At 64.2% G+C, this 21,386-nt stretch overlaps 1 protein-coding gene across 4 annotated transcripts; it reads right to left on the bottom strand.

The window, feature by feature from the left end:
* Positions 1–2,416: 2,416 nt before the first annotated feature.
* On the bottom strand, positions 2,417–20,483 carry ADSS1 (adenylosuccinate synthase 1). Of its 4 annotated transcripts, none has more exons than XM_049704936.1 (14): positions 20,200–20,483; positions 13,340–13,442; positions 10,341–10,403; positions 9,518–9,568; positions 9,225–9,291; positions 7,976–8,083; positions 7,798–7,879; positions 7,157–7,283; positions 6,574–6,728; positions 5,736–5,860; positions 4,781–4,978; positions 4,170–4,267; positions 2,897–3,017; positions 2,417–2,795 (listed from the first exon to the last, which is right to left on the bottom strand). In XM_049704936.1, exons 1-14 carry the CDS (start codon positions 20,389–20,391, stop codon positions 2,690–2,692), a joined length of 1,596 nt encoding a protein of 531 aa, XP_049560893.1. In that variant the 5' UTR covers positions 20,392–20,483; the 3' UTR covers positions 2,417–2,689. The 4 variants fall into 4 exon arrangements, with proteins under 4 accessions (XP_049560893.1, XP_049560896.1, XP_033277340.1 ...); XM_049704939.1 differs by having other exon boundaries at positions 2,868–3,017; positions 20,200–20,481; XM_033421449.2 differs by lacking the exon at positions 4,781–4,978 and having other exon boundaries at positions 20,200–20,481.
* Positions 20,484–21,386: the final 903 nt, after the last annotated feature.

The raw sequence follows: 21,386 nt of genomic DNA, 5'->3' as shown, positions 1-21,386 counted from the left end.
GTGGAATGGCTATCTGATGGTAGGGTAGATGAATGTTAAACTTCTGAGCAAACCAGCAGCTTTCCAAAGTGTTTGGGAAAACACTTTTTTGTTTTTGTTTTTTTTACATTTTGGCCACGCCCCGCGGCATATGGGATCTTAGTTCCCCGACCAGGGGTCGAACCCTTGCCGCCTGCAGTGGAAGCACAGAGTCTTAACCACTGGACGGCCAGGGAAGTCCCTGGAAAAACACGTTTTATCAAACAACGTTATCAAATCACTTACTTGTCTTTTATCCATGTATTGACCTGAGACCACTGTGAGCTCGTGTACAATGGGGCTGTGTTATTGGTGCAAAGAAGAGAGGGCACCTTACTATAATTACTCAGACCCTCACAACATCTGATACTGAGAAAAAGGGGGGCTGTGCATCCTAACCCAACCCAGAGGACAGAGCCTCCCATCCCTGGGCCACACGGGAGTGAGGAAGCTGGTGCCGGGGAAGAATGATTTCCCCTCCAAACTGGTGTCTTTTCACCTTGTGTAACACCTGCAGACACTCAAAGACATCGCCTGGGGCTGCCTCCCCAAGATTTTGTCCAGAGATCAAAGGAAAGAACACCGCGTATTCGGGTGGAGAATTCAGCAGCTACCACGTAATGCAGCGGCTTTGTGCAGCTCGTCATTTATGCGGGGTGAGCTTGCCGAGCCACGGGTGCAGCTTTCCATGCGGAATGAAATGGTTTCTTTGGAAAACGCCTACTCTGGTTGATGGCCCGAAGCGTGCATCCCTCTGCCGTAGCAGGATGGGCATCTGGTCAGGAGAAGCACAGTATCCCCGGGGGCAGGGAGAAGAGCTGGGGCCCACCTCCTCTTTCCTTAAGAACTCACCCTGCCTTCGGCCTCTCCCTTCGCCCCTCTTGCTCTGTCGAGGAGGGAAATAATTCTTGGGAAACGCCAAGATGAGCTTCTGCGGGCGCGTCTCACCTGCAGCCCTGCTGCCCGAGGAAGCTGGTCCGCACGCATGCCCCTGACATCTTTCAAACCACTGAAGGCTGTTCTCGGCGCTGTTTGGAAAAGTTCGCTGGCAGGTGTGCAGCCACACACCCGATCTGTGGCCCTTTCACCCAACATGCTGTCACATGAGTTTGGGACTCCGTGGTGCAAGCCGGTGACACCGGACCCTGCGGAACCGCCCGGGGCTGGCAGGGCCCATGGGAAGCAAGCCGGGTTGGCAGCGGCCCAATGTCAGTGAACCCAGCTGGCATCCTCAGCTCTAAAAAGCTAGGATTTAGGGCTTCCCTGGTGGCGCAGTGGTTAAGAATCCACCTGCCAACCCAGGAGACACAGGTCCGAGCCCTGGTCTGGGAAGATCCCACATGTCGCGGAGCAGCTAAGCCCATGAGCCACAACTACTGAAGCCCACGTGCCTAGAGACAGCGCTTCGCAACAAGAGAACCCACCGTAATGAGAAGCCCGTGCACCGCAACAAAGAGTAACCCCCGATCGCCGCAACTAGAGGAAGCCCGCGCGCAGCAATGAAGACCCAATGCAGCCAAAAATAAATAAATAAATAGTTAAAAAAAAAACCAAACCTAGGATTTAAGCCCAGCAGACTCTAGGTCTCTCCATATGTATAATCCCTTCCCTCTCTGAAATGATACCAAAAGACCTGTTATTTTTCTAAACTTACCCCAAACTGTGAAGGGTTAAGGAAGCTACCACTCGGCTTCCGGTTGAGCAGAGACTACCGCAGGCTCTTTGCAGCTTCAGCCAGTTGAGAAGCGGCTTCCTAGCCCAGGGGACTCAGGAGGGATGCGGCCAGTGGCTGTCCCACCGAAATGGAGGGCACTGCTGGTTGCGGGGAAGGGCTCGGGGCGCTAGGGTGAATCTGTTGGAGTGTTTGGTTCTGGAAAACCTGTTTAATGCCCGTGGTCTCTCTTCCCTGGGCTGGTTGCATTTTGTGGTCTGAGCAAACTCACGGCTTGGCTTCATGACACGAAAATGTGTGTCAGGGCTTCCCTGGTGGCGCAGTGGTTAAGAATCCGCCTGCCAATGCAGGGGACACGGGTTCGACCCCTGGTCTGGGAAGATCCCACATGCCGCGGAGCAACTAAGCCCGTGCGCCACAGCTACTGAGCCCGTGCGCCTGTGCTCCGCAACAAGAGAAGCCACCGCGATGACGGGCCCACGCACCGCAACGAAGAGTAGCCCCCACTCGCCACAACTAGAGGAAGCCCGCGCACAGCAACGAAGACCCAACGCAGCCAAAAATAAATAAATAAATAAATAAATAAATAAATAAATAAATCTATTAAAAAACAAAAGAAAATGTGTGTCACCCAGACTGCTGATGTGGCAAAGTGGCTCCTTCCAGCGTTTAAAAGTCAAAATGACGACGACAGAGGCAGAACAAAACAGGCACTGCTCGCTACCGTTCAGCGGCAGTCGGATTTGTTTATTACTAAACGGCTCCAACCGGGCATACAACCATGTGACAATTCACGTGCCATAAAAGGTCTCTGTTTTGAGCGCTTCGGCTCATTGAAATAGCAGATTTTAAAATGTACCCAACACTGGTTTTCAGATGTTTCAAGTTGTAGAAATCAGTGGGTGGAGCTGAAGGCTTAAAGAGAAATATAAAAGTACAGAAAATAGTTTTCAAATCTCTTTGTTTACGGCGTTGGTTTTGCTGGCTGGGGAAAGAACACTACTGTGGCTGCTGGCGTGGACGTGGCCTGCCGGGATCAGCTCTGTCTTTGTCTAAAACAGCTGGATCATCGAATCTCTGGATTTGCCAACGCCAACCCATTTCACTGAAAGGGAAAGGGGAGGTTCAGCCCAGGGCACGGCGGGGAGAGGGGGCAGCCAGGGCTCAGGGCACCCACCTGCCACTCCAACGTGGTTCTCCACAAACCGGATATAGTTCTGGGCCTGTGGGGGCAGATCCTCCCACTTCCTGGCGCCCGTAGTGTCCGCCTTCCACCCAGGCAGCGTCTCATACTCCACCTCCACCTTCTGCAGAATCTCCTGGTTGGCTGGGGACACACAGGGCGGGGGTGAACCACGTGCTGTGGACAGTAGCTCGGCCACGGGGCCGGGACCCCCAGCCTGGGGTCCGCTTGCCCCGGGGCTCAGAGGCGGGAAAGGCAAGCCGCCCTGCTTGGTTTACTCAGGGGGTTGGGGTGGTTCTCGGACACTGGCTGTACCCCTCCCAGCCCAGGGGACATGCCACCCTGGACACGGATTCACTACGCGCTCTGCTGCAATGTCCACAGCGATCATCAGAGGAACTCTGAGGCCCCCGCTTGGAAATTCTAAGGGGATCTAGGGTCCTGAAGTGTCAAGAGGTCCTAAAGAATCTATATCCCCCTCCTCAGCGCAGGGACCCCACTTGGCGGGGCCTCCAGGGCTACAGCAGACACCAACCACCCCTTATCGTCAGAAGATGCTGCAAGGGGCCATCCACTGCAAGGGCCCTGGATGCACTCCAAGTTCGAATGCTCCCCTGAGCCCTCTCGAAGCTCAGGGTCAGTAGGGCTGGGGCACACTGGCCGAGAGGACGCACGGGGCTCCCACAGCCGCCGGTGCTGGCGGGTGTACACACGTGCTGGGGGTGGGGCAGCGGGGGTCAGCTCGCCCATGGCCACTGGTGAGGGTGGGGTCACGTGTCCCCGGTGCAGATGCACAAGTAACTGTGACCCCAGGAAAACAGCACTGCCTTTATGCTTTTTAAAAGAAAGGATGCTTCCTTGGTCACAGAAACTCCAGTTAGAACCTTAAGGAGTCTAACCAAAAATGTATGTTTTCTTAGGTCAAAGTCGTCTTCCTATTTGCCCAGAGCTTTGAGTGTCCAGACCTGACATCGGCTATTTCAGGTGAGTCCCCAGCTCCCGGGAGGTGGGCCTTGACCCCAGGCTCCTGAGGGTCCCCCAGGGTCCCGGGGTCAGGCCGGTCCCTCTGAGCCCTTCCCAGACCATGGATGCCTGGCAACTGCCCCAAGGCCCGGCCAGGCCTCCCATCGGGGTGAGAACCTGCCACAGACAGAATCGGGATGAGTCTCCCAGACACGCACTGACCCCGCGTGTTCAACACGTACACCCTGTCCCCTCGCCCCAGAAACCACGGGTCACGTCTGTTCCCAGGTCCCGCGAGACAGGCCAAGGACAGGCAAGCCGCCGTGCTCGTACCTGGGAAGTAGGGGATCCGCTTCCCGCTGAGCTTGTACGCAATGCCGACTTTAATCTCGTCCAGGACATCCAGGATGTCCAGCTTCGTTAAGGCCAGCCTGTCCAGAACCACAGCGAGAAGCCGAGCGGCGCTCAGCTACGCCGTCATTTCTCCTGTCGGGCTCCACCCCTCGCTTCTCCTCTACTTGCCAGGAATCGAGAGGAGGATGGAAAAGGCCGCCCATGGCCAGGCTGGAACCCAGCTCCAGCCACCTGGCCCTGAGCACCCCGTGGGGACCCCGATCTGGTGGCCTTGTCCTTTCTGCCCTTCTCACGGCCGCGTTGAGGGTCTGGGCATGTGAGCCTTGTGCCCGTCCATGCCCCTCTGACCCGGGAGACCCCGAGCCCGGGCCGAGACCACCGGTGCCCATGACGTCGTCCACCCCTGAGGGTCTCCCGCACCGTCCGCCCAGGGCCAGGGAGCCCAGGCTTCATGCAAGTTCCTCCCTTTCCTTTCCTCATCTCTGCACGGCCAGGCCTCAAGGGCCTCTGGGTGGGTGTCCCTGGGCTTCCCGAGCCCACGTGGGCCACCGTGCGCAGCGCCACTGCCCTGACCCGGGCTGGGCTGTTACCCTCGGGGCCCCGGGAGGCTGCATCTCCCCGTTTTGCACACAAGGACTGCGGGCCGGGGGCCTCCGACCCCGTGTCCTCGGCCACTTCGTCCCTGTGCCTCCCGCGGACGGACGGCCCACACACACCGAGCGCGGCTGTGGTTAACTCGTGGGCCGTGTGCTGTGACAAGCGTGCACCTCGCACCCTGGCCCGTCTTTCTGGGGAGGAAGCAGGAAGTCCTCCGTTCGCATGAAGCCCCTCATTTCCCCGGGCAAGGTCTGAGCCGCCGGAACCACAACCATCACCAAGAGCAGCCCGGCTGCCTGGCTGGTCTCGGGGGCACTGTGGGGGGCCCGCCCTGCCCCCTGGGGGTACTGCTTCGGAGGAGGGGGGCTCCTGCTCCCGGCCCCCTCGGGGTCATCTTCCTGTCCACAGCCTCAGACCGGGGCCCCAGAGCCGGGGGGACCTGCGGAGGCCCCCGAGGGGCTGTAAACCCAGCTGGCCGCTCTCCAGGACCAGCGCAGGCTGCGTCCTCACGGCCGCCTCTCTGCGGGGTCTCGCAAGCTTCAAGCGTCGCCTCTCCTGCCGGGGGTTTGTTCTGCCCCCTTCTTAGGAGCCCAGTGTCACCCTGGGGGTTTGGGGGAAGTGAAGTGATGGCGTTTGCCGCTGGCACAGCTCGTGGGGGAGCCCCAGCCCTGTCTGTGCTCAGGAGGAGATGCAGGGCTGGCCGCAGGGCCAGCTCCAAGGTGCCCCGCGTGGGCCTCCACGTCACCCCACTGTGGCCATGCCGTGGAGAAGGGTCTCCCTCGGGTGACATCACCCTACGTGGGGAGACGGTGGCCCTGAGCCCCGAGGCCCAGCTCCCCTGCTCCCATCATGTCTGGGGACTCAGGGTCGGACCCCGGGGTGGGCGGACCCCGGGCTGGACGGGCACCCGGTGGGCTCAGTAGCAGATGTGCCGCAAGTACCACTTACGCGGTGAATCCGTTGACCATGTGGGCGTATCTGAGGGTCATCAGGTCCAGCCAGCCACAGCGCCTCTTCCTGCCCGTGGTCACGCCCCACTCGTGGCCGCGGCTCTGCAGCAGGTCACCGATCTCCTGCGTGGGGACAGAGAGGGCCCGGTGCCACGGGAAAGGGAGCATGCGCCCGGCTGCCTGGCGCTCACAGTGCCTCCCCTGCCCTCCCCTCCGACCCCCCTGCAGCCCCTGACGATAACCCCCCTCACGCCTGCTTCCCTGGTCCCCGGCACACCTGCCCCAGCTGAGGCCCCACAGGTAGGGCCGCACTGACCAGCACCTACTTCCTGGGCCTCGTGGGCAGGTGCGGGTGGATGGACCCGGCCCTGCAGCTGAGCATCGGGCAGGCGTGTGTTTATTTCTCAGGAGTCCCATCCCTGTCCCTGCGCCTCATTCAAGCCCCTTCCCACTCTGGCTCTCAGACACCTGCCCAGGACAAGAGTCTCGGGTGCTCGCCGGCCATGAGGGCACAAGGCCAGGTGAGAGGAAGGCCGGCGGTGTCCTGAGCTTCCAGAAACACCCACGAGGCTGGAGAGCAGCTTGCCGGGCAGGGTTGGGGGTTGCTTCTGGCCCTGCTCTAGCTTGCCTGAGACCAAACCCAGGCGGACTCAGGCCCTCAAGGACGAAGGTGGCCTGTGTCCCTGAGAACGGAGCAGAGACACAGCTCCCGGTGCCCTTCCCGAGCCGAGGGGCTCCGCTGTGTACGGCCACGGCGCGGCAGCGTCCTGCACCTCATAGCCTCCCCAGGCCCCTCCACCAGGTGCCCACGCCGTCCCGCGGGGCTGGGCACTCACGTTGATCTGCTCGGTGGGGAAGGCGCCGATGCCCACGCGTGTGGTGTAGGCCTTCACCACGCCGTAGACCTCGCCTATGTTCTGCGGGGGGATGCCCAGGCCGGTGCATACGCCGCCCACCGTGCAGTTGGATGACGTCACAAAGGGGTAGGTCCCTGTGAGACAGCCGGTCAGGCCCCCACCCCGCAGATCACCTGGGCCCAGGGGTCCCCCTTGGCAGGGTCTCCAGGGGGACCATCCCGGGGGAGTGGCCGGCATGGGGCACGGTGGGTGTGAGCTGGGGGGAGGGGTTGGACGGTGCGTGCCTCCCCGGCCTGCGCCTTGCGGCCTCGGTGCTGGTGTGTCCCTGGGTCAGGGACAGGGTGGACAGAGGCCCACGTGGGGCAGTTGGGGCCCCGCCGGTCTCTCTCGCCCTCCCTCCCTCCCCTCCAGCCCAGCTTCTCCCTTCTCCTCTCTCGGCTGAAGTTAGGGAAACGAGGGCGGTACGTTTCCTGGGCACGGCCGGCAGCGCGGCCATGGAGGCAGGCCGCACCACGCCTGTCTCTGAAAGGCGGGGTTTGTGGGGAAGTGGCCGTGGATGTACCGAAGTCAATGTCGAGGAGGGCTGCGTTGGCGCCTTCCACGAGGATTTTCTTGGGGGCGCCGTGGAGCGCCTCGTACATGAAGTAAACGCCATCTCGGACCATGGGTCGGATCCGCTCAGCGAAGCCCTGGGGGAAGGGGGAAGATGCAGGAACTAGGGTGTCCACACAGCTCTGGCCTCCTCCCCACAGCCTCTCTTTTCCAGCAAATTCCTGCCCAGCGAGGGGCTCGGTCTGCAGGTGTCCCCGCTCGTCCCGCCCTGTCACATTTACAGCCCCAGACGAGGGTGGAGGAGCTGGGGTCCCAGCCCTGGAAACTTCCAGAAGGGCTCTGCGCTGACATCCTCCTGTCTCCCGCCTGCCCCTGCCCCAGACATACAGGGTCGGCCTCCGTCCCCCAGCACATCTGGGGCAGTTTCCTCAGAGAGGAGGCGAGGGCCCAGGCCAGCAGGTGAGCCCCTGGCCTGCTGAGAACGGCACCATGAGCACGGCTGGCCAGGAGGCGCCCACGGGAGGCCCGCAGCCCCCAAGCCCAGGCGACCTGTGATAACGCGACAGGTGCACTGCACGGATGTGCACGGACGGTCGGTGGGACGCGGACCCTCGGCGGGCTCGGCCCTGATGCCGAGGTGCCCGGCTGTACCTTGAGCCTTTTGAGTTGACCTTCAACGTCTATTTCCAAAGTGGGGAACATGGACTGGTGCTGATGGGCCAGGTTCTTGAACCTGCAGAAGCGACAACGACTGAGATCCCCGGCCCCCTGGAGCCCTGCGCCCACCTCCCTGGCCAGGCTGCCCTGGGGTCACGGACAGGTCAGGTACCGGGTGGAGAATTCGTCAAAGTCTGACAGGAGGTCACAGATACGGAGGCCCGTGCGGGCCGCTTTGGATGAGTAGGCCGGTCCAATCCCCTTCCTGGTGGTGCCGATGCTAAAAGACAGGCCACAGGCTGTGAACTCGGGTCGCCCAGGCCAGCCTGCCCGGGGCCTGGGGGAGGAGCCTGGGAACGCGGGTTCCCCGGCCAGCCCCTCAGGCCTCAGTTTCCAGCCCCAGAAATCAAGGTCGAGCTGGGTGGCATCTGAGGGTCCCTCCCGGCAGCAGCACCCGGGGGTCTGGGACGGCCATGAGAACCACGGGACATCTCACGGGGCCAGCTTCCAGGGACCCGGGGCTGCGGTGGTGGCACGCGGGTCTGAGTCCCAGCCCTGACCCTCCCCTACCCCCCCTCTGAGGCCCAGTGCCCAGTGGTGCCCTCCCCGGCCTGTCTGCCTTCTGCCCTGGCTTCCCTCTTGCCTGGCACGGAGGCTGCTGCTCCGGGACTGGAACCCAGCTGTGCCCATCCTCTACGCTCTGCCCGCCACAGCCCAGCCAAGCTCAGCATTGCCACCTGCACGTGGCCAAGCCCTGTGCGTGTGTGTGCATGTTTGTGCGTGCATATGCTCCATGGGAGCGGGTGTGCACCTGTGTATGAGCACGTGCAGCGTGTGAAATGTGTGCAGCGCATACACGCGCGCACATACGTGTGTGCCGTGTGAGTGCATGTGGTGCGTGCACATTTGTGTGCAGACATGCGTGCACCGGTGTGTGTATGTACGTGTGCGCTTGTGGACGAGCGTGTGCACAGTGTGAATGTGGGCAGTGCAGGCGCGTGTGCACGTGTGTGTGAGAGGCAGTACTCTGGTCTGCTGCATGCCTGTCCCGGCTTTGAGAACCGTCCCCGGCCCCTTCTAACAAGTATCTCTGGAGAACCAGTGAACGGCCACCGAGAGCTGGTGGGCAGGACGGGGTGCCGTGACAGAGCTATGGTCAAGGCTGGCTTGCGACCCCAGCAGGGGTGGGGGGCGCAGCAGGCGACAGACAGCACGGGCACTCCGCGGGGTGGACGCCGGGAAGGACGGCGCGGCCCCGGGGAGAGGCGGCTCACTTGGGCTTCGGGGCCAGCGAGGCCTGGGGTGAACCGACGGGCACCGTCCTCGGGGGCTTCGGGTGGACGCACGCTCCCCACCCCACACGCCCCCAGCTCTCCATCCATGGACTCGAGGGCCACGAGCTGAGCACATGCGCTACTCACTTCTTGCCCTCCTGGGCCTGCCTCTGCACCTCCTGGAGCCCATCCACCGCCTGGTGAAAATCGAACACTGCCGGCCGGGCCGGCGGGGGCACCACGAGCGGGAGAGACAGACGGTTACAGGGCCTCCGGGGATGCACTGGGGTCCCCCGGGCCTCAATCTCCCCATCTGCCAGTGGGGGCAGTGATCCCGACCTGGCACCCCCGGAAGCCCTTGGAGAAGGCCTGGGGGAGCCCCAGGCCATGGTGGGGAGGGGGCGTCATTCACAGGCGGGCAGGGAGGGCCTGAGACTCACCGAGGTGGGCCCGGTCAGAGAGGATGAGCCTCTTCTCCCAGTCCTTCAGGCCTGCGGACACGGCACGTGGTTGGCCACGGGCCACAGAGTCACCTCCAGTCAGCGACGGGCCCTCCCCATGGTGGCCTCTCTGGGGGGGGGTCCTGGGCCCTCCCCCCAGGGACGTCCACCCACGTGCCCACGGCGAGCCTGTCTCCCCGTGGGGTCTCCGTCCCGGCACCTCCTGGTGCCCGCGTCCCAGGGCCAGGGCCCCACTCGCTCTCTTCATGCCTGCGCTGAGCCCTGAGGCCGAGGCTATGCCTCCTCCACGGCATCTCAGGGCTGCTGTGTCATCATCTTGCCTCTAAACAGTCACTGGGGTCCCACTTGCCCAGATGCCTGGCTGGTGGCCTCGGTCACTGCCTGCCAGCCTCCTGCCCCTGAACAGCCCCCAGAGACCACATTCTTCCCTGCTTGCGTGGTCGGTCCAATGGTCCCCAGTCTCAGCCAGACATCAGGGACATATTCCAGGTTCCAGGGCTCCTTCCTGGACAGCCTGGTCTTTATCTCCCAGTGCCACCTGTCCCCAGTGTCACGAAAGCTCCCCTGCGACACTGAGGCTGTGGCCTGGAGCCAGAGTTTGGGGCCGCTGGACTGCCCGCTCCCAGCTTCCTGCACAGACAGAGCCAGCAGGCTCAGGCAGGGGGCCAGCCGTGGAAGCCGCCCCACCTGCCCACCTGCCGCCGCCCTCAGGAGAAACCACATGGCGAGCCACCCGGCAACTTGGCCGCTGGGAACATGCACGTGTCCTGGGCGGGGCGGGTCTGCGGGGACACGGGCCTACCTTTCTTCTCATTCTTTTCTGCTTCTTCGAACAAGCCTGGTAAGTGGACAACCACTCCGTTGCCTGCAACACAGACACAAGACTGAATCGCATCACGGACGCGGGGGCCTTACGTTTAAAACAGCACAGGGACTTCCCTGGCGGTCCAGCGGTTAAGACTTCACCTTCCAATGCAGGGGGTGCGGGTTCAATCCCTGGTCGGTGAGATAAGATCCCACATGCTTCATAACCAAAAAACCAAAACATAAAACAGAAGCCATACTGTTAACAAATTCAATAAAGACTTTAAAAGTGGTCCACATAAAAAAAAAATCTAAAAACAAAAACAGGGACTTCCCTGGTGACCTAGTGGTTAAGAATCCGCCTGCCAATGCAGGGGACACGGGTTCAATCCCTGGTCCGGGAAGATCCCACATGCCGTGGAGCAACTAAGCCCGTGCGCCACAACTACTGAGCCTGCGCTCTAGAGCCCGCAAGTCACAACTACTGAGCCCATGTGCCACAACTACTGAAGCCTGCGTGCCTAGAGCCCTCGCTCCACAACAAGAGAAGCCACCGAAATGAGAACCCCGCGCACCGCAACGAAGAGTAGCCCCCGCTCGCCGCAACTAGAGGAAGCCCGCGCACAGCAATGAAGACCCAACACAGCCAAAAATAAATTAATTTTAAAAATAAAATAAAATGGCCTATTTTTAAAATAAATAAATAAAAACAAAAACAGCATGAAATTCGCGCTCCCACGTTCATTGCAGCATCGTTCAAAATAGCTAAGATGGGGAAGCAACCCAGGCGTCCATCAACAGGCGGATGGGGTTCATCCACATGATAGGATACTACCCAGCCTTAGAAAGGAAGGTGATTCTGACACAGGTGGTAACGTGGGTGAACTTCGAGGACACTACATAATGCGAAATAAGCCAGGCGCTCAAGGACACGTTCTGTGCGATCCGCGTGCGTGAGGTCCACAGAGAAGCCAGACTCATGGAGACGGGGGCAGGGGCTGGAGAGGGAAAGGGGGAGCGAGTATTTAATGGGGACAGGGTTTCTGTTTAGGGAGATGACACAGTTCTGCAGACAGATGGTGGTGAAGGCTGCACAACGTGAACGTACTTAACGCTGCCGAACTGCACAATTAAAAATGGCTAAGATGGTCAGTTTATATTATGTACATTTTATCACAACAAAGAAAACGGTCAAAACAAAACAAAAACCATCATGAAGCATTTACGGAGACAGCAGATCAGTGGTTGTCGGGGGTGGGGGGGAGGGGGGAGGAGAAACTCCTCAGGGGGAGGAAAATGTTCTAGAACTGAATCGCAATGGAGGTACAGTCGTACCCTCACAGGGGTGAACTTCATGGTACGTACGTTATACCTCAATAAAGCTGTTACGTTTTATTTAAGTGGCATAGAAATGGGAAAGCAGGAGGTGCGGAGAAATGCAGCCTCCAGCCGTTCCTCGGACCCAAGCAGGGCCTCGGGGGAGCCACGCTTCCCCAACCACGTAAAACTGAAGTAGGGTCTACAGAGGGCGGAGGCTGAGGCCAGGGAAGGAAGGCGCTCACCAAGGTCACGAGGTCACCGTGGGCCCAGGCTAAAGCCAACGCTGGCCCCTTCCTCTAAGACCAAAACCAGCTGGGCAGGGCCCCCGCTGCCTTCCTGGGAGGAGCCCGTCCCCTGAGCACCCGGATTGGCCGAGGGAGACGGGACATGGGTCCAGACGGGAGTGACTCAGACCGAGCACAAAAGGTCACCTAAATGCCACGAGTCCTGAAACGGCCGTGATCCGGGCTGGAGGGGCAGCCGTGTGAGTGCCAGCTCGTTCTGCCCTTGCTAAGGGGCTTCCCGCTGCCGTCGCCGTCTGGCCGTGCTGACCGCCAAGCTGAGCCCTTGCCCATGGTCCCCGGTGACTGCTGGCCCCCCCCACCCCCAGCTCCTTGGAGACCGGGCAGAGCGCCCCTGGTCGAGCGGTGCCTCCTTGGCCTCGTTTCCCTCCCGGAGGGGCCTGGGGCCCAGCAACCGAGGCTGGCGCTGAGCAGCTTCCTGCAGCAAAGCCCCAGCCCCTGGGCGTGGGGTCCCGGGTGAGCTGGCGTCCTCGCTCCCTCCGGGAGACCCCTTCCTCCTGCTCAGCCTGACTGCCCACTGCCCTGCGGCCCCTCTGCCGCCGTGTCCCTGGGCCCACGTGCAGGGCAGACCCCCTACCACCGCCGGGCACACACCTGCCGCGCCACCCCGGCTCCCCAGCTTCCCAGCCAGCGAGGGGGCGGGGCAGATAAGTCACGAGTGTGGGCCTGCCCAGGCGTGGAAAGAGCCAGAAGGAAAAGTACCAGGAGCTGCCAGAGCGTGTCCCATGGGGGGTGGGCAGCAGAAGGCAATGGGAAGGGGCCGAGGGGAGGCGCCACAGAGGGGCCCGAGCAGGCCAGGGACAGCTTCCCTGCACAGACCCGTCTCCAGCGACGCGGCGGGGAGCCAGGCCCGACCCCGCTCGCACGCTCACTTGAGGACACGCACAGGAGCACGCACACGCTCACACTCACGCACCTTCGCACGCAGACTCATACACATGCACGCTCGCACGTGCGCTCGCTCACAGACAGGCACACGGGCCTGTACACACACACTGCGGGAGTCTGGGCGCTCAGAGGAGCCTCCCGCACTCTCCCTCCCTCTGGACCAGGCTGGGTGGGGTCCTGGGCTCTGGGAGGGGCTCTGAGGACAGATCCGGGTCAGAGGCCTCTGCGAGGGCTCCCGCTTGAGGCGGGGACCTTGGACCTTGAACCTCCCGGCCCAGGGCCGAGGCCCCGCTGAGGTTATTCCCTCCTGCCCAGGAGCACCTGGTCCTCACGCTGGGCAGGGCAGGGGGTACGGGGGTCCAGCCCAGCTCTCCGGCTGCATCCAGGCCTCACACCGGGCCCTTGGGCTGGATGACGTCCCAGGTCTCTCCTGCTCACACACTCAGGATCCCAGGCTGGGGTGGGGCGGGGCAGGGCGGGCACTCACCGATGAAGGACATGGCCTTGGTGTTGATGATGCCGCTGGGCAGCAGATGGAAGTCGTACTCCTTGCCGTCCACCACCACGGTGTGGCCCGCATTGTTGCCCCCCTGGGAACAGAAAACAAACTGGCTCAGCACCCAGGAGCCCAGGGGCCTGGACCCACCCTGGGCAGGCCTGCCCGGCAACCGGCCTCGCTGCAGGCAGCTCTAAATGCAGGCGCTCAGGAGTCCCCTCTGGGCTGCCCGGGGTGATGTCCTGTCCCCCAACGAGTGTGAGGTGCCGTCCATGCTTGGACTTGGGGAGTTTGGTCCAGTGGTCGGCTCTGATGCACGTCTGGGATGCTGGCTTAGGGCCCTGCTCCTGGGATGGAGTGAAGGGGCCTGGCCAGGGGACCGGGTCCAAGAGAGGGGCTGGCCCACACCCAGGACCGTCACGTGCCACTGCTCCAGGGAGGCTGGCTAGTGCAGCCCCGAAGCTGCGGACACACTCAGAGCCCTGCCTGCCCTGCCCATGAGTCCCTCTGGGGGTTCGTCCTCTGATGCAGGAATGAGGGGCCCAACCATCCCGGGAAGCAAACCCAGGCCCCCATGGCCCTTGCTGCCACACAGCCCGAGCTCCGGGGAAGCAGAGGGCAGGCCAGGCAGCACAGCCCTTCTGGGGCCGGGTGAGGGGACTAGGTGCTGGCATGGGCCAGCAGGGCCAGGGCCCCTCATCCTCTCAGCAGGGACTCTCCCTGGGGCCTGTGTCTCCCATCTAAGAATAAAGAGGGAAAAACCACTCTGCGGCTGTCGGGGCTGAGTCGGGGGAGCCAGGGGAAGGCCCTGCCCTTGAGGGGCACCGGCCTCCAGTCCCAGTTCCGGCCACTAGCGGACAGCGTGGGCCCCAGCACGTGGGTCCCCAGAGCCAGTGAGCAGGGCCCAGGGAGGGGCACATTCCGGCTGGTGCCAGAGGCCGTGGGCCTGCTCTGTGGGGCCCTCTCTGTCCCCAGAGCCTCGGAGCCCAGCCCGGCTCCACCTTCCCGGCTGAATCTCCTGCAGAAGCACACGCCTGTCTGCGGAGGCTCTCCACGGCTGGGCCTCCATCCTCCACGCCCCGCTGTCCCCCAGCCTTGTGGAGGCAGCCGTGGCTGCTGGCTGTGAGGGCTTCAGCCCCGCCTCCGCAGGGCCCGGCAGGGTGGGGCTCCCCTGATACGAGGCCTCTCCTCGCCCCGTGCAGGCAGGGCTGAATGAGGGCGGCCCCCTCCCGCCAGGAGCACCTACTCCTCAGGCTGGGGATGGATGAAACTTACACATCTCCCGGCCCCCGCCCCCCCACCGAGATGGCCCAGGCTGGGGGCGCAGGCGCCAGGAGACCCGGCCAGGGCCTCTTCCCCCTGGACCTCACCGCACCCCCAGGTAATTTAAGAAGCGGGGCCAGAGCCCAACGTCACCCACAATACCCCTTTCGCCCTGGGGCTCGGCCGCGATCTGTGCCAGACGGCCCCACCACGGCCTGGCTAGCAGCCCTTTCCACGGGGGTCCCTAGACACCCTAGCGTTCCACTTGTCAAACGCACGCGGGGAGGCCTGTCTGGCCTGACACGGGGGTTGGGGGACTGGGGTGGGTTTGCCTCTAATTGACTCCTGGGGTCGCTGCGATGCTGCCGTGCATCCCTGAGGCCCCGCTGCACGACGGCGCTGGGTCCCACGGCTCAGCCGCCCCCCGAAGGCCGACAACGGCTGGAGGCCAGACTGCCACCTCCCCAGGTGCCCCGAGCCAGGTGGTTGGCTGCGGGAACTGAGCGCAGGCTCTGAACAAATGACGCGGAAAGCAGAAGGACAAAGGGCACGACGGGGGGCTGGGGGCCAAGGAGGGGGTGCCCTGTGAGCAAGGGCAGGCAGGCGGTGTCAGGCCATGGGGGGCTCGGATGCAGACTGTGCTGGGGGGTGAACTGGGGGGGCCGCCACGGAGGGAGACAGGGAAGGGAGCTGATGCTGACGAGGTGTGGGGGGCGGGGGAGTAGGGCGGTGGGCTCAGCCTTGACCATCTGAGTCACCGTGACTGATGGGCCCCGGGCTTGGGGGTCAACTGTGCCCCCCCGAGACCTCTGTCCTTGCTCTGCCCTTGCCTCAGTACACGTGCAGTGAGTTCCCTCACGTGAGGTTCTCCGCGGAGTTCACACCCAGGGTCAGGTTTCCCACCGTAGGTGGCTCAGCCCACGGTGCGTGGCCTCCTTTGACAGATGGGTAAACTGAGGTCCCAAGAAAGGAGTTTGCAGCAGAGCCCAAGCTAGACCAGATGGCAGCTTGCAGATGCTCTCCCCGTATGCCAGACATCCCCCCCCCAGCCGCATCCTGCCTGCCTTGGTGGGGGTCCAGACGGCCCGCCTCCCTCCCCTGCTCTCGAGTGCCCAGTGCCAACGCCAGCTGGCCTGAGCACACACCACATTTGTTTGGGGTAAACACCAGCGCCTAGGAACAGGCGCAGGCCACTGTGGGCCTGTGGGAGGCAGGTGGCCCTGCCGGCCCCGGGGCCTAGGCGTCAGGTCACAGTCCACTCGCAGGGCCGTGAGCCAGCCCTGGACGCTGAGCCCGGGGTCTGCTGCCCCGCAGGGCGCACCTCCCAGCAGCTGTGCAGGGGTCCAGGTGACCGCCCAGAGAGGCCCCCGTCTGCCCTCTCCTGGCCGCACAGTCAGGGGTGAGGTCAGGGCAGGGCACCCCACCTGCCCTCCTAAGGCCCCAGCCCCGCAGGCCCAGTCCGGCGGGCTCTGCAGGGCCTTCGTCCCTGGGTGGGCAGGTTCTGGAAGCTCCGTGCCCGGGGCACCGCGTGCGTGAGCTGGAGCTGGCCTCACCCCTCTTCCGTGTCCCGGGGGACGCTCAGGGCTCTCCCAGCCTCCAGGTTCTCCCCTCGTAACGCAGCTTTGGGTCAGGCACAGCTCTGAGCGCCCAGGGTTGCTGAAACCACCCCTGCGGCCTGGCCGGTTACTCAAACTCCCTGGTGGGCGCTCCTGCCCGTTGCTTCCCTGGCCGCAGGGATCTAAGAAAGGGGGCCTCTCGCTCAGGGACACAGGAACGGGGCCAAGGCCAACCCACTGGGGTATCTGACCAGCCCCGACCCCACCTGCCTCTGCAGGTGTCCTTCCAGCCCACCCTCTCTGGGGGCAGAGGTTGAGTGCGGGGCGACTGTCTCCGAGGCCCTGAAGCTGCTCCCATGCCGCAGGGTGTGGCCACGGGCGGGGGAGGAGGCCTCTGGGCAGCGGCAGGAGCTGCGGGTGTTATCAGCGAGGGGCCGGCTCTCCCTCCAGCTGGAGCCCCTTGTGAACTGCCCCCACCCCCAGCAGGGTCGGGGTGAAACCATGGAGTGCACGCACCCAGGCCGCCCTCAGCTCCCTGTGTGTCTGCTCTGCTGGCGGGCTCCTGCCGTTCATTCGTTCACCCACTCATTCACTCATCCCAAACTGAGCTACTCTGTCCCATGAGGCACTGGGGTGAGGCCTGGAGGGAGGAGGGCGCGGGGGACTGGGCGACCCTGCGGAGGCCCTCCCCCTGGAGCACTGCTGGGGGGCCGGTGTCATCGGAGGGTGTACATGTGGAAGGGGGCTGCTTCTGGAACACCACCAGGTATTTTCCCCACTCTCCCTCCCCCTCGGAGGCTCCTGGACTAGCCTGGGGCTCCAGGTGAGGCATTTCCCAGTCGCCCTCCCAGGAAGAGGGGACCCAGAGCACCAACAAGCCGCAGGACGCGGCCCCCAACGAGTGAGACCACCGTGCCCATCGCCACAGCTCCCTGGGGACTGACGGCGGCGCTCCCCCGGGGAAACCCGCCCGCGCCCTTGTGCCAAGCCGAGCTGTCTTACTGCCCTTGGAAGGAGGGGCATCTGAAACCCTGCCCAGTGCGTGCGAAGGCCTCGGGGTCCTGGGCGGGGGCCCAAAGCCTGACGAAGGCAACTCTGGGAATGGAAGGAGGGCTGGCACCGAGGCCTGACGGCCAGGCCAGGTGTGTGAGCTCTTAGGCTCCTATCTGGACCACGGAGGCGGAGCGGGCGGAGGGGGATGGCAAACAGCAGGAAGGACGCTCAGCAGACATGGAAAGCTGGAGCCCAGGGGAAGGGCGGGGACTCCCAGGGAGTGAGCAGCGGAGCCCTCGGCCGTCCGTGCAAAGAGCAGAGGGGGTATGAGGCGCCAGCGCGGGGAGGCTGCTGATGGATGGGCGCTGGGGTCTCTGCCGCAGCGCTGCGGCAGGAGCTGAACCAGAGAGAGGAAAGCGGGAGGCTGCGCGGCCATCCCTGAGCCCAGGGGGCTGGGCTGCGAATGAGGAGAGAAAGGAGCCAGCCCTGGGGCAGACCGGGGGCCCAGGCTGCAGAAGGGTTGCTGCTGGTGAAGGGCAGGGCTGCGCACCCTCCATTCGGGGAGAGGGGAGGCTGCCAGGAAAGGGGGCCTAGAATCAAAGAAAACAGCAGGAGGGGCCTAAGGCCTGAGTCTCTGGACCGTAAGGAAGGTCTTGGGGGTCTTGGGGTGCTTGCTGACCACAGGCCCCAAACCACTGAGATGGGAAGAAAAGAGGATGGCCGCTGGGGGCATGGGTGGCTCTGGCCCCAGGCCGCCTCTGGGCAGGAGGAAAGTGAGTCCAGGTGAGCCAGGTGGACAAAGGCCACCAAAGGGCTTCCCACTTGTACCAGAGCCAAGACGGAAGACAGGCCTGCTGGTGGCAGAGGGTGAGCAGAGGCAAGACCAGAGCCGGGGACCAGGGCAGCCACGGGGGTAGCAGCTGCCACTCAGGATGGCCCCCGGCCCAGGTGACAGACCAGGGGACCGTTCCGGCCACTGGGGCCGGCTGGCTTTAGCCCTTCTAGGCAGCCACCCAGACGGGCCCCAGCCCAGCCCAGCCCACCCCCTGCACGCGACCCCACCGACAGCTTCCCTGGCCCCTCGCTCCCGAGCTCGGACCAGCTCCTGGGGTCAAGGTGCCGTGTGAAGGCGAAGACCCTGGGCTTCCCGCATACACGCTCTAAGTAAAAGCAGCCTTCCCGGGGCAGGGGCTGGACCCTCCCCGTGCCAGCCCGACGCCCAGCGCTGTTGCCATGCGGGTGTGGCACACGTGAGGGCCCATAAGCGCTACTTATTCAAACTGCTCAACTCCTCTGAGGCCCCGCCTCACCAGCTTGTTTGGAGGCTGGAGAGGAGAAACCCCAGCGGGCTCCCAGGACAGCTGGGAATTATTCCCACATGTTGCAGAGCAGAGGCCTGCAGGTGGAAATGATGTCAGCTGATGTCAGTTGATGTCAGTTGATGTCAGTTGGAGAATATGGGTGGGGGAGAGGGTGACTAGGGGGCCCCCCAGGCGGTTGGGGGGTCCAGCCTGCTCTGCCCTTGGCTGGTCCTGTCCAGCAATGGAAGAGGGCAGGGCCTGGCCTGCTGACCCAGGTGGTAGAGCAGGGAGGGCCTCATTCCAGAACCATCTCCACAGCCAGGACATCCCGGTGGCTTCAAGATGAGGGCTCTCACGGGTACCTGCAAAGCCCCGAGGTCACTTCGAGGAGGGGAGACGGCTACAGGCGGGTGGGCGAGGCTGACCAGAGCTGGCAGGTCACACGGAGGGCCCTGGGCATCATTGCTGGAGCAGACAGGCCCCAGGAGGGGATGCCCTGAGCTGGGGAGGGAGGAGAGTGGACATGGACCACGCGCCCGGCTGCAGGGTCCAGGGGAGAGGAGCGGACTTGCTCGCCGTGGCTTAGGGCAGAGAGAGGGTGGGAGACTTCTCGCCACCCCAGGAAGCACCTTCCAGGAACCCACTGTCTGCGTCAGGCAGGAGTGGTCCGGATGGCAGCGTCTTCCCCAGGCCCGGCACGTTGGTCTCCCCTGGGGCGCCGGAGCCCCAGGCCGCCTGGCGGGAGCTCAGGAATGAGGCCACAGAGCCAGGGAGGAGGAGCTCGGAGGGCGCCCCTTCCTCACTTTTGGCGGCGTTCCCACCCGTGGCTGCAAACCCTGGCAGCGCCAATGCACGCACCCCAAAGCTGACCCCTCTGCACCCCGAGCTGTAGGTCAGCCCATGGCAGCAAGCATGGCACAGGGCCCCAAGGGACTGCCCGGTGGCAATCAGGACAGACGGGGTGCAGAGAGCAGCCCGCAGCCGGCAGAGGCCCCGCCCTGGGCCCTCAGGGGACGGAGCTTGTGTCTGGCCTCCTGGCTGGCACTGCCAGCCACGGGGTCGCCCCGGCCGTAAGTCCGAGGCTCCCCCCTCTCTTCCTTGTCCCTGCTCTGCCTGCCGTCAGGACCTGGCCCGCTGTCCTGCCCTGGCCTCTGCCTCTGCTTGGCTGACCCTCCAGGGCCACCCCTCTCAGAGGGGCCTTGCTGGCTCCCACTCTGGGCTCTGGGCACTCAGCCTCCTCGGCGTGCACTGACCCCTTGTGGCCAGCCAGCCCTGTCCCAGACCCAGACAGAACCAGGAAGGGAGGGTGTCTCCGTGGCCCTCAAACCACTGGGAAGCTGGGGTCCCTGCCCCCCACACTGCAGGGCCCAGTGTCACACCCACGGCACACCCCACCCCCTGAGGATCCGGTGTCCCCAACTCAGCGACTTGTATTTATAGCTCTGCCCCTGGCCCACTGCCCTGGGGGGTGGGGCTGGTGGGGAAGGCGGGGTCCCTGGGGGAGGCAGTGGGGGAGGGAAGCGTGTGCTCCCACGAGTGGCAGGGGGCTGTGAGCGGGTGGTGTGTGCGTGTGAAGGCGGGGGTGGCGGCTGGGAAGGGTGTCCCGGGAGGGGAGGCGTCCAAGAGGCGTGTCCCAGGAGGGCTGGAGGGTAGGGAGGACAGGGTCCGTCTGGGTCCGAGGGGAGGGGAGGGGGGCTCGCTGGGCGGGTGGGGGAGGGACCCGGCGCCCGGCCCGCACCTGGAAGCGGCTGATGATGTCGGCGTCCGTGGCCAGCAGGTCCACCACCTTGCCTTTGCCCTCGTCCCCCCACTGCGCGCCCAGCACCACGGTCACCCGGGAGCCGGTGGTCGCCGCCTCGTGCTGCAGCCGCCCCCGCTTGACGCCGCCTGCGGCGGGGGGCCGGTCGTTGGAGGCTCGGGTCCCCGACATGCTGGCTCAACTCTTCCGCTGCGCTGGGCCGCCCAAGAGCCCGCCGCACCAGGGCGCTGCGCCATTAAAAGGAACCGGCCGGGGGCGGGGGGCGGGGCCGGGGGCGGGCTCTCGGGCGCCGTGACGCGCCGCCGTGACCTCCAGGCCGCCGGGTCCCGCCCCCGCAACCACCCGGAACCGGGTGGGGCCGCGGGCCGGGCCAGGGTTGGGGGGGGCGCAAGGCCCGACGGCGCGCTACGGGGTCCCTCCACGCGGCCAGGCCGGGGGAGCCCCGGGAATGCTCTTGGGGGCTATCGCGCTCGCCTTTCCCGAGGCGAGGCCTGGACGCCGCGACCCAGCCCGCCGGCCACGCTAGGTCCAGGACCTCGGCGTTCCAGAAACCGCGGGGGTTCCCTCCAGGGCGGGAGTGCGGTTTGCCAAAGGGGAGCTGCGTCTTTGCGCCCCACTCGGGGTGTACGGGGTGCGCACCTGCCCCGCGGTGAACCCGGGTTCTCCAGACTGGCGCGGGCGCCCTCTGGTGGGCGCAGAGAGAGGACAGTGTCTCCCCCACCAACGTCTCCCCTCCCCTCGCCCTCCCATATGGGCAGGGGCCCCGGCGTCTGGCACTGGGCACCCTGGTATCACAGGCGGGCTAAATCCAGGAGCCCGGCTGCCCTCGGGTCTCAGGGCCCTGAGTCCAGGGAGAAGGGACGGTGCCGTCAGGTCACCTGGTTGGGCACTGGAGCGGCCAGTGATGCACTCCAGCCGCACTGGGCTGGGGTGTCTAAGAGGCCCCACCAGGCCTCCTCCCTGCCCGAGCCTGTGCAGGGACTGGGTGCCCAGAGAGGGTGCACCATGGGCTGCTGGGCTCCTGTGTTCCCAGCGGAGTGAACGCCCGCTCTACCCTGCCACATACACACCCTAAGTGGACTTGGGCTTGGACACGACTGGCCCTATGGATCGGAGAAGGGGCGAGGGATGGGCCCCTGGGGGTAGGAGTGTCCTATTAGGCCCCT

This window comes from Orcinus orca, chromosome 2 (assembly GCF_937001465.1).
Source record: "Orcinus orca chromosome 2, mOrcOrc1.1, whole genome shotgun sequence".
Lineage (NCBI taxonomy): Eukaryota > Metazoa > Chordata > Mammalia > Artiodactyla > Delphinidae > Orcinus > Orcinus orca.
The sequence above is the reverse complement of the archived record's forward strand: the minus strand, read 5'-3'. Positions and strand labels throughout refer to the sequence as shown.

Bases quoted from the DNA above. Each gene is read 5' to 3' on its own strand.
- ADSS1 (XM_049704936.1), bottom strand. From the start codon at position 20,391: ATGTCGGGGACCCGAGCCTCCAACGACCGGCCCCCCGCCGCAGGCGGC. The intron at 3,018-4,169 runs GTACGAGCACGG...GTGTGTCCCCAG, and splicing joins GCGGATCCCCTACTTCCCAG to CCAACCAGGAGATTCTGCAG. The intron at 2,796-2,896 runs GTTTGTGGAGAA...TTTCCCTTTCAG, and splicing joins CAGGCCCAGAACTATATCCG to TGAAATGGGTTGGCGTTGGC.